General features: G+C 48.0%; 4 protein-coding genes across 4 annotated transcripts; all 4 read left to right on the top strand.

Annotated features, from left to right (window-relative positions):
* Positions 1-5,742: 5,742 nt before the first annotated feature.
* Positions 5,743-7,032, top strand: N7487_003017 (fungal specific transcription factor domain-containing protein; the record flags this gene model as incomplete). Its single annotated transcript, XM_056870764.1, has 1 exon — positions 5,743-7,032. The coding sequence occupies one exon, from the start codon at positions 5,743-5,745 to the stop codon at positions 7,030-7,032; it is 1,290 nt and encodes a 429-aa protein (XP_056735548.1).
* A 70-nt stretch (positions 7,033-7,102) lies between these two features.
* Positions 7,103-7,879, top strand: N7487_003016 (uncharacterized protein; the record flags this gene model as incomplete). The annotated part of the gene is made up of 1 exon (XM_056870763.1): positions 7,103-7,879. The coding sequence occupies one exon, from the start codon at positions 7,103-7,105 to the stop codon at positions 7,877-7,879; it is 777 nt and encodes a 258-aa protein (XP_056735547.1).
* Positions 7,880-8,281: 402 nt separating this feature from the next.
* N7487_003015 (uncharacterized protein) lies at positions 8,282-8,582 on the top strand (the record flags this gene model as incomplete). The annotated part of the gene is made up of 2 exons (XM_056870762.1): positions 8,282-8,309; positions 8,380-8,582. The coding sequence occupies 2 exons, from the start codon at positions 8,282-8,284 to the stop codon at positions 8,580-8,582; spliced, it is 231 nt and encodes a 76-aa protein (XP_056735546.1).
* A 914-nt stretch (positions 8,583-9,496) lies between these two features.
* Positions 9,497-11,311, top strand: N7487_003014 (general substrate transporter; the record flags this gene model as incomplete). The annotated part of the gene is made up of 3 exons (XM_056870761.1): positions 9,497-9,915; positions 9,987-10,606; positions 10,686-11,311. Coding segments are annotated over 3 exons (1,665 nt in total), but the record flags the coding sequence as incomplete, so codon positions are not given.
* Positions 11,312-11,478: the final 167 nt, after the last annotated feature.

Below are 11,478 nucleotides of genomic sequence, written 5' to 3'. Positions count from 1 at the left end.
CCACCAATATCCGCTTAGTAGTCTCATTATTCTTCATATCGATGAGATCGGGTCGTATCTTATAGATCTCAGCCTTCAGAAGCGACCAGAGGTTCTCAATTGGATTAAGATCTGGTGAATGAGGCGGCCAGATCATTACCTCGATCTCTAGTTCTTCTAATGCATCGCGTACTACATACGCAGTATGTGTAGGTGCGTTATCATGCATAAAAATACCACCCTCTGAAGGTAGTAACGTAGGAAGAACCCGACGATATAGCTCTTCAATCACGAATCGATTCACACCTCCTCTTTCAGATTCAGGATCGCCGAATAGAGGTATTAAACCGGTACGTCGAGTAGCCGAGAAAGCAGCCCAAAACATCTGCTTAACCTGAAAGCCACGGTGTGGTAAACCATGGACTTGACGCTGTTTCCATTGGTCTTTAGGGCGGATAAAGGTCCAATCTCGGCGTAGCCCAATTCCTCGCTCAACAGTACATTCATCAGACCAATAAACACGGGCCCAATCAGTAGGTGTAAAGTGTTGATAGCGACGAGCCCACTGTTAGGCTTCCGCAGAACCCAACCGGACCCGGACCCAACCCGGACCCAACCCGGGTTTGGGTTGGGTCCGGGTCCAAAATCTCAACCCAGCGCTGGGTTCTGGGTTACTACCCTCAACCCGGACCCATACTGGGGCCCCAATTGGGTTACAAATAAGACAAATATACCAAGGAATCCTCACTGCATAATTTATACAATCTCTTATTGTAATTTTGGGTATTTCTCTTGCATCTTATCTATATCAAGAGTATGTAGATTTAGGGTAGGAAGATAATATTTTAGCTAACTAGTGATACTGGAAATTATCATCATCTCGCTGTTTACGCTTCCGTCCTGATAATCGGAGCTGCGTACCATTATCCGGTAGCTTAGGCTCAATCATATCATCTTCAATATCCTCTATCGCCTTATTCTCCTTATCCCCTTTATCTAGCTCTTCAGTATCACTAATTGGGTCTACTTCAACCCCATCGGGTCTCTCATCCTTCTCTTCCTTCGCCACTTCAATTTCGTCTTGTGTAAAAAACTCTTCAAGTCGCTTAGCCTCTTGCTCCTCAAGATCGAATCTTGAAGTACAAAGGAACATCATAAGCTCTTGGATTGTTTCGGACTTCATTCTTCCCCGGCGGTAATGACAGATATCTCGAGCGGTATTAAATAGTCGTTCAACACCAGCGCCTGTTGCTGGTATTGAGAGAATATCCCTTGCAAGAGCTGCAATAGCTGGAAAGCGGTGTTGATTCTCTCTCCAGAAACCAAGAGGCGCAATTTCAATCGTATCTATTAACTAGTTAGTAAAATATTAATATTATTTAGGGTTAACATACCACTATCGAGATATTGTGTTATCTCATCTGTGACTCCCGACAGCTGTCTTCTATTACTATTCAACATCTTATCAAGCTTCGAACTTGGTCGAGGTTGATTATAAGAAGGTTGCGAGTCTTGTATATGAGAAAGCCGATCTTGATATGGTACGAGAGCTTTTTGGAATGCCTGGCGATATTTATCGCGCCACTCTTGATCCCAGTCATCAGTTTGAAAGAATTGAAACTTATTCACAGGCGCAAGCATGGTACATATCGCAAAGATATACCCTCGGATATGATCAGTCTGAGAGTAATATTCGTCAAGCTTTAGTCGACTAGCTTCGAGCGCATCAAGCATCTGTTTCTTCCATAGAACACGCTTCCGTCTGAGCTGCTTCATTGACTGTTCAAGATGCTCAAAAAGCCGGTTGTATATCTTAAAAGTATAATGTGCAGTAATATCCCGAGTCTTTGAGAGTTGTAGAGTATAATCAAAGAATGGCTCCGTGATACAAAGAAGATAGTCAATTTGACGCCACTCTTCGGTATCTGGTAGCAGATCAAGACGAGCATACTCTTCACAAAAAGGGCCAAAAACAGACCGTAGTCTCTTCGCGCGGCGAAGCATTAGGAATGTTGAATTCCACCGGGTCTTCACATCTTGGATTGGGGCAATCTTGACTTTTTGGGGCTGGAGATTGTAAAAACTCTCCCGGCGCTGGGGACTAGCGTTCACATATATTGCAAGGTAACGAATCTTATTCAGCGTAGAAGAAATCCCTCGCTGCTGTTGTTGTGCATTCTGCTGGGCCATTTTAGACTGTTGATCAGTCCACTTTGTCTCTGTAGTCTCATTTTCTGGAACTGCCTTGATGTGTCCAAGAAGCTGGTTCAGGCTAAGTTGGATAACATGGGCAAGACAAGGAATTCGAATAACAATAACACCATCCGGTAAAACCTGTTGAAGGGATTCCATAAGAGTTTTGTTGTTTGATGCATTGTCTGTTGTCAGCCCAAACACCCTATCTTCGATTCCATGTTCTGTGAGGGTCTCTATCAGCGCACTACTTAGGTTTGCACCAGTATGCGCCCCATAAATAGGCTTGAAGTCTAGTAGCACCTCTCGATATACCCAGTCGCTATCAATGAAATAGCCAGTGATTGCCATAAACGCCTGTGAGAAGGGAGAGGTCCAGCAATCAAGGGCAATAGATATCTTTGAGTGAGATGGAAGCATCTGAAGCACACTCTGTTGCCGACTCTTAACTGTGCTTGATAGCCGACGACGAATTGTATCAGCAGAGGGGATAAACGGGGTGGATAGAGAGGTGCGAGCCATTTGAATTAGGCTCTGAAACGTTGGGTGCTCGATAAGTTGAAATGGGAGTCGATTAAGAGATAAGAAGGATAAAATCTCTTCCTCCCAGGCCTCTTGTGAGAAAGGAGCCTCGGTCGGAGTATCATCCTAAAAAAATTTAGTAAGGAGAATAAAAGATTAAGTTATAATAGAACATACAGCTTTGCTGAGGAATCTTGTGATCTCTAGCTTTGATCCACCCTTAGCCTTTCGACACCCTGCGCTCTTGATATGTTTTGACATTGTTGATGTGCCATGATATTGTGCTTTCCGGTCGCCCGTTGGATGAGGATGGATAGTGTAAGGATGCTCAAGAATCTGGCCGCAATTCTTACACATAACCTTTGGTGCCCCATCGATACTATTTGCAACCTGGTTAAACCTACCCCAAACATCAGACTGGTGGTTTGAGTCCCAATGGATCTTGCTCTTCCTTCCAAAATCAGTCTGTAACCACCAGTCGACCCATTCGGTATGAGTCATTTTGTCATAAAGAACAAATGCCTTTCTCCGATCGGGACCAACACGTAGAAGTGAGGTAGGAGGTATAAGGGGAATAATCGGACGAAGGAATTCGGAGTCAATAGAGTCGAGATCGAACGTCTGCTGGCTAGTGGATGGTTCAGGGGTACCAAGTCGGTTTGAAGGGGTAAGATAACCAAGATTGTCTATATCTCCATCATAAATCGAGGATGTCAAATTAGATTGCTGGCTCTGGGACATAATAGGCGAAATAAATAAATGATCAATTACGAGGGGAAGAATAAGAGAAGGGATTTACTTACAAAGGGCAGAAGACGTATTACCCTAGCTGTGAATAGAGAGCTGAACGATCAAGTCGTCGTTTATCAAAAGTACCTACTTCACTAGCATTTAATTGGTATATATTATAGGTTTAAGTGGGTTAGAGCCAGCATAACCCAGCAAAACCCAGCCAAAACCCAGCCAAACCCAGCCAAACCCAGCCAAACCCAGCAAAACCCAGCAAAACCCAGCAAAACCCAGCAAAACCCAGCAAAACCCAGCAAAACCCAGCAAAACCCAGCAATTATAACGGGCTAATGCCGGTACTAAGGCTCAGGCTCTACCCGCGCTTACTGCTAGATCCCCTCAGCCAGAGTTTCTAACCGCGGTCAGAAACTAGGAGTATTAGTACTCGGGCTCTACCCGCGCTCACTGTAAGATCCCCTCAGCTAGAGTTTCTGACCGCGGTTAGAAAGTATAGTAGAATAAGGCTTTAATCGTATAATTAATTTTCTGACCGCGGTCAGAGATAGTAGTAGTCGAAAGGAGATCTCAACGTGTAAGGATAGAGTGACTACTTTACACTGTATTCAAAATATATTTCTACAACTTCAACCATGTCAGCAAACCTAAATTATCAAATACCACTACAACCATGATTATCTTTAATTTTTATTGGTAATAAACTAATATCTGGCCAATATAAAATGATATAAAGTGTCTATTTAGTTTAGTCATATAAAGTTGATGTCGAATAAGTGAGTTCATATGGGTTCGATCTAAAACACAAAAAAATACGAAGATTACATGTTGATTATTTAGCAACTTTATGAACGCCAAGAGTTTGTTTTTATGCAAAGTTGGGTTTTACTGGGGCCCCATTGGGGGCCCAGCGCTGGGTCCGGGTTGGGTCCGGGTTCGCTGACTTCGACCCGGACCCAGGCTGGGTCCGGGTCCGGGTCCGATATCTCGACCCAAACCCGGGTTGTGCGATAGACTAACCATCCTGAATCTCTTGCCTAAGGACCTCAGTAATCTGATCCTCCTATATACGCTGTGCCTCAGGGTTATCTATCCGCCGCCGAAGACTAAGCTACTGCCGTATGGTTTTTAGAGCTTTCTCGGAAATCTGGAAACCTTCCTTATGTAGCTGTGAAAGTGCCTCTGAATCGGAGTAATTATCATATATAAGTACCCTTATACGATCACAAAGGGCCTTATTATCAATTAGCTTCGAAGGTAACCGACGGAGATCCCATTCATATAGGCGGCGGGCAAGTGTATTGTAAGAGATATCAATTAAATAGCGCCGGGCGAGTTCTTGGCAGATAGTCTCAGTGGTCTTATGTTAATGAAATAGAGTAGAAATCTTATCCTTATAAGGATTTAAATCAATTCGAGGACGAGGCATCTTTAGCATATAAACCAGAAAGCTTTAATTGAATACCAGAGAGGAAGCTTTATAAGTAGTGGATTGACCTGTGGTACTTGTGAGGTAGATAGAACTAGGCTAGCCTTCTACTTGCAACGCATAAGGACCCCGAATTAGCCACATTAGTATACATCATACTAGGAAACGAGGCTTTGAGTAGGGCCAATTAGGTTGAATTGACGAGCTTGCAGTGAGTCATATAGATATCGGTGTGATTACTACTGCATAGAGATACTCGGTTACAGTGCATGGGCGCATGGGGCGGTAGAAGAATTAGTGGCGGTGGAAGAAGCGGTGAAGGGACTTAGTAGGATTTGGGGGTTTTGGGGAAGTTGCCCCTATAGTCCGCCGTAATAGTCCTCGGCTCGCGACCTTCTTTCCCTTCAATTTAACGTCCACAGCGGCCGCACAACCCAATGTACCTCAACCAACTTGACTTTGCGACAATCATTTGAAGTGCACTTTGGCCGTAGACGGATGTCTAGATACCCACTTAAAGGCTCAGGCTCATACCACAGTTCAGTTCGATTCCGCGCACTAGACCGAAGATACGCGACCGGACCATCTATTTTCCAGGGCAGCCAGCAAAGTTTCGCCAGCGTCAACCAGATGGATTGATGCATGACAAGGCCTCCATGCCAGCGACAGGTTCCAGAAGGTCGCAACTAATCGCCAGCTAAAGATACATTTTGATCTCCTTGGGTGAATTGTACTCACTCTATCAGGACGGCGTACTAAAGCAAGGACGCACAGCGCTAGTTCAGAGTTCCATTTTCCCACACATCATTCCTGGCGACTCCAGAGAACTTTCTTGCGCAAACCGGCCGGGATCAAGGGACAGGCGCAAGGACGCAATGGAGGTCGTCTGGGAGCTTAAAACCGCGACTGGGACGCAGAAGAGACGCGCCGCAAAGGCGTGCAATGACTGCAAGAGGCGCAAGAAGAAATGCCCCCATACGCGATCGCTCTCTCAACGACGACATAGCCGGTCAGCTCCGGGCGGCCGCGGTGGCGCACAGTCGCCGGGCACAACATGTATCGATTACACACTTAAAGAACCTCCACAAGATGTCACCAAGTCATCAGACGACCCCTCAGAGACATCTGGTGAGCCAATCCAAGTTGGCGATTACCATGCAGAGTCGCTTCTCACCGAGTTGGCTGCGGAAACACCAGGGGAAATGGTGGATAGACCGGGAACCCAAGACTACCGCGAGCCGTACGACTCTTCTGTCACTCAGCTTGTTGGCCGAAGGAACACATTATCGCGCTGTTGTATTGAGACTATCCAGCGCCACGAGAATAGATGGGAATACGATCTTACCTGCGAGCCGAAAACATGGGTTGCTGAACATTACTGTGACCATGCCGGTGCTCTCAAAGCATTGGCATTGCCCCGAGACACACAAGATGCCTTAATTACCACGTACATATCAAGCCTTGACGCACTCATTCCAATCGTCGACGGCGGACAGATCCTTCGAGATTACACAATGGGTCGCGCATCTCCATATTTGGTAAATGCGATATGCCTCACATCGTGCAAGACGAAACAAGCTGCTCCATACTTGCGACTGTCAGACGATGGCCCCACCTTGGCACCAAACGATTTCGCCAAGGCCATTTACAGAGACTTGGAGGTCGCCATGAAACTGGATCTGGAGCCGAATAGGCTTATCAAAGTCCAAATCCTCGCCCTTATGTGGCTCCATCATGACGAATATCGTGGCATGCAGAAATCTTCAGCCTACTTATCACAAGCCATCCACGACGCCTTTGTGCTATCTTTGCATTTCGAGAACCCGAACAGGCCGGCCCGCGTACAATGCAGCTATCTGTGGTGGACGCTGCGAGCACTCGATCGACAAAACGCATGTCTTCAAGGCGTCCCCCTTGTCATCGCGGACCGCGACGTTGATCTATCGCGGCCGCTTTTAAAGGGGGATAACCGTTCCCAGGTTGCTACTATTACGCTGAGGCTAGGGGACGAAATGGATGAAGTAATGGAGATATACCGACCCTTTCTGCAAAGACGGGGTCAGACAGTGTTGGATGAATTCCCAACCTTCTCCGAGATCGCCGCTGGGGTAGATCTATCGAGGCTACAAGAATCCCATAAAGGCAAGTACTCAAAGCCGACATAGATGGTGCCTCCATTAGCTAACTCTTCATCATGGAACAGATTACCTCGAGATTTGGTATCTCGTATTAGCAATGTTGTCGTGCAGATACAGCACGCCTGGCACAATCCCTTATGAACGTCGCTTCCGAAGCGCCGAGCGCGTTCAGCAACTTACTTCCTGTGGGAGACACGCTACTCTTCCTCCTTTTCCCATGGTTCCTTATGCAATATCTTTGTCTTTGAGTGTGACTTGGCGCGCACTGAAAGATTGTCCGCAAGCGGTGGACGATCTTATGTCTGGAATTACGTTGCTTCAAGACACATTGCAAGAGCTTGGGAAGTGGTCCCCAAAAGCCGCAGAGATGAGCAGGCTCGGTCATAAGCTCATGCGCGCTCTCAGAGCCCCGGCGGCTAATTCCACGACACCCGTATTGAAGGCGAATGACCACCAGCAGCTAGCAAGCAGTCAGCGCCTCTTAGAAGATGGCGGAGCAGGTGATGAACCCAGCCAGGGAGTACCATCAGCTCTGGGCCGCGTTTCTGACAGGACTTGGGAATCAGCAACTACTAGAACAAGCTCAGGGGGCACTTTGGAGACCCAGTTCACGGACGAGAGCCAACCAGACACGACCTCGGCAGGCTTTGATGAAATGTACAATGCTCTCTCCCTGGGGTTCGGAGGAAACGTCGATGGATTCGAAGCGCTCATGGCACCTGGGATATTCGATTTTTCGCACTTGGATGCTACCAACGGTGGCGACGCTTTCGGTCATTATCTTGATACTGGCAAAGCATGTTCTATTGGCGGACAGTATGCTTTTGCTGATTTGAATCCTTCTACATCGGTTTCATATGGAAGCATCCAATAAATCGAAGAAACATGTTAACTCTTCCCTAGAATTAGAGACTCATATTCAGGCAGCGATAACGCTACATGTTGGTGTTTCAGTGCTGATGGAGTAGGACAGCAGCCTCCTTCTGCATCTGCGGAATTTTTGCGGATCTGAACGGAGACATCTACTGCCGCTCCCTGAAAGGCCAACCCGAGGAAGTACATCTTTGGTATACTACTCTTTATATTCTTGGGCAGTTGTTCATTGGCAGCACACTACTATCAGACCCTTCATTGGTTCAAAACCGAACCCATGCGGAATGAATCTGGTTCCAAACTTGGATATGCTCCTCTCTCCATGTCCCCTGACAAATCTCGGGCCGATCGCTGAGTCGAGACTCGATCGGTCACAGTATAGGTTCTGAGAAAGGCTGATCTAATGTCGCTGAGCTCAGGCCTCGACCGCGGTACACCGATCTCAGTTGTGACTGAATCTACTGGTCTCTTCTGCTAAGACTTTCCCTTCTGACTGGTAAGCCATCGATCGGCCTCCTGAGTCTTTGGTTGCTGTTATCATCATCCAGAAGAAGGGCCTCGACCAGAGATTAGGCACTCTGGTCACTTGTGGCTGCCAAGTTCGAGCTTCCTCGAAGACTGCATACACTGAAACTAGGGATGTCGACCATGTTGTCTTCCCCGCTGGTATTGGACAGGTGGATGTGCCGGTTGTTTCCAAGTAAATATCCCCGAAGGTCAAGACGAAAATCTTTCTTCGTGCTGAGAAGTTGTTGGAGCGTTGCCAGGCTCAGGAGATCACTGGCATGTAGTAGTATGTTTAATGCAGATCCAGAGCTTTGTACACCATACCGATGCCTTGGACATTGGCGACAGCCGTGACCCGCCGGCTGGCGTAGATTGCACGACAGAACTATTGTCAAGGCAGCGTGTATGTTGTAGGTCTCATTCTGCTATTACTATCGATGAACTGGATGTGGGTTCTTGATTGGAGCGGCTGGCTCAGGACTTGGTGTTAGTCGACTCGAATCATATGACAGTATCTAACCGTATTACTGGTAGGGAAAACTACTGTTAAAGCAATAAATGACGGTAACAACTAAGAATGTCGCCCATGGAGCATTTTTGGTAGCGGCCATATTGCCCCCCATTTTGTCTTGATAACTACGCAATTTGGCAGGCTAGAGCCCTCGTGACGGCGGCGCACCGCCCCATCGAGCCTCCTGGCACTAAAGCTTAGAAGGGGAATCGTCGGCAATTAACCCATGTTCGGTGTTTGCCGTCTCAAATACCATCCAATACTATCCAGTCTAGCAGGCTTTGGCTGCTTTCCGCTAAGTGGCAATTATGAGCGGCTTGATCCCAATTTGGCTTAACGCCGCCATTGAGTGTGTGAATGTACTCCGTATGGACCCGAACGATCCACTCAGCTGCACGAAACAATGATTTACTTAACTTTTTCCCCTCATGTTCTTTATGGGGCATAAAGTCTAACCCAGCGCAAACCCCACAGCATGCCCCGTGGGGAATTGGCCTGACGACCTGTACAGATCGTTATAAGTCTATTACGACTTCGCGAATTTTTGACATTCCATCCTTGTTCGATCGCTCACAGTCAAGTGACTATTTCACCTCACAGCCCCCTATACCGCTGTCCACCATGAACGAAGAAGATCAAGGAAAAGTTACAGTCGACCATCTGGACAGGCTAGTTGAGAAGCCTGGCATGGGAGAGGTTCAGAAGCATGCAAAGACGCTCACTGTCGACGCGCAGCAGAGCGCTGCGCTAGCTCACAACCTGACTGTCCGGGATGCCATTCGCGCATATCCCATGGCCATATTCTGGTGTCTTTCCATCTCCATGTGTGTCATCATGGAAGGTTACGATCAGATCTTAGTGCCATCTTTGTACGCATATCCCACTTTCCAGAGGAAATACGGCAGCGTCGTCAGCCACAATGCCGACGGAAGCCCAAATTACCAGCTCACTGCCGCGTGGCAGGCTGGACTTAGCAACGCTGCCGTTGTCGGAGCATTCACGGGAACGTGGGTCAACGGGTAAGTAACAGACTCACCATCTTCCCCTTCCCAGTGTGACGAGACCACCAGTCCTGATTTCGAACCCTTAGATACGTTGTCGACAAATTTGGCCACCGCCACGTCCTCTTGGCCTCACTTGTCGCCATGGCCGCTTGCGTCTTCATTACCTTCTTCGCACCTAACGTCGCTGTCCTCTGTGTTGGCCAGCTGATTGTTGGTGTTCCATGGGGTATCTTCGCCACCGCTGCTCCGGCCTACGCATCCGAGTGCTTGCCATTGGTCTTGAGAGTGTATTTCACTTCCTGGGCCAACATGTGCTTCTGCATCGGACAACTGATCGCTGCTGGTGTGTTGCGCGGCCTCTCAGGCCGTGAGGATGAGTGGGGTTTCCGCATCCCCTTTGCTATCCAATGGGTGTGGCCCGTCTTCCTTATCCCTCTTCTCTACTTTTCTCCCGATAGCCCTTGGCACGAGGTTCGCAAGGGCCGCATCGAATCCGCCGAGATGAGCCTGCGCCGCTTGCAGAGAGCATCTGCTGATATTGATGTTAAGAAGACCCTTGCCGAGATCATTCACACCAACGATCTCGAGCAGGAGATGTCAGTCGGAACCACATACTTTGACTGCTTCAAGGGTTTCGAACTTCGCCGCACGCAGATTGCTTGCATGGCTTTCGTAGGCCAGGTCCTGTCTGGCTCTAACTTTGCTTGTAAGACAACCCGTCCCTCCTCGATCACACAGAACCAACACTGTTCTCCCGTGAAAATCCAAGTTTCGACAACTAACAGCACGGCGAACTCTAGATAACTCGTCATACTTCTTTGAGCAGCTCGGTCTTCATACCTCTACTGTCTACTCGCTGAGCATCGGTGGCCTGGCGCTTGCCTTCCTCGGTACCATTATCAATTGGCTGTTCTGTATGCCTCACTTCGGACGTCGCACCCTCTATACCTGGGGCATGTTTTGCATGTCCATAGTCCTGATAATCATTGGTATCCTCAACGTGTGGACCGAGCGTTCCTCGGTTGGATTTACCCAGGCAGGACTTGCCATGTTCTGGAACCTCCTCTTTGATATGACCGTCGGACAGCTCGGATGGGCTATCCCCGCAGAGATTGGCTCAACACGCCTCCGCCAGAAGACGATTTGTCTGGCACGCAACGCCTACTACCTCGTAAACATTGTCGCCGGTGTCCTCCAGCCTTACTTCATGAACCCCTCGGCGTGGAATCTCCGTGGTTACACCGGCTTCTTCTGGGGTGGTACGGCTTTCATTGTCTTTGTGTGGGCCTACTTCTGCCTTCCCGAATCAAAGGACCGCACCTTTGAGGAGCTGGACATGCTGTTCTCGATGAAGGTGCCGGCTCGCAAGTTCAAGAAGACTGATGTCAGCCCGTTCGGCATGGAGGAATAAAGGTACAATGAGCATTTGCGGGAAGTATCTACGGATGAATAGTAGCGAATGAATTATAGGAGTATTGGATATAGCCTAGATCTCAAATCGAATATCTGAGAATCCGCTTGGACCTAATATATTCAAATGCCATGCCCATAGACCTCACCCTTAAGATGTGATTCAGG

The sequence above is a fragment of the Penicillium crustosum genome (assembly GCF_028827405.1).
Source record: "Penicillium crustosum strain IBT 35664 chromosome Unknown utg000001l_segment0_segment0, whole genome shotgun sequence".
NCBI classification, from domain to species: Eukaryota; Fungi; Ascomycota; class Eurotiomycetes; order Eurotiales; family Aspergillaceae; genus Penicillium; species Penicillium crustosum.
Note: the sequence above shows the minus strand (reverse complement) of the source record. Positions and strands in the feature narration are given on the sequence as shown.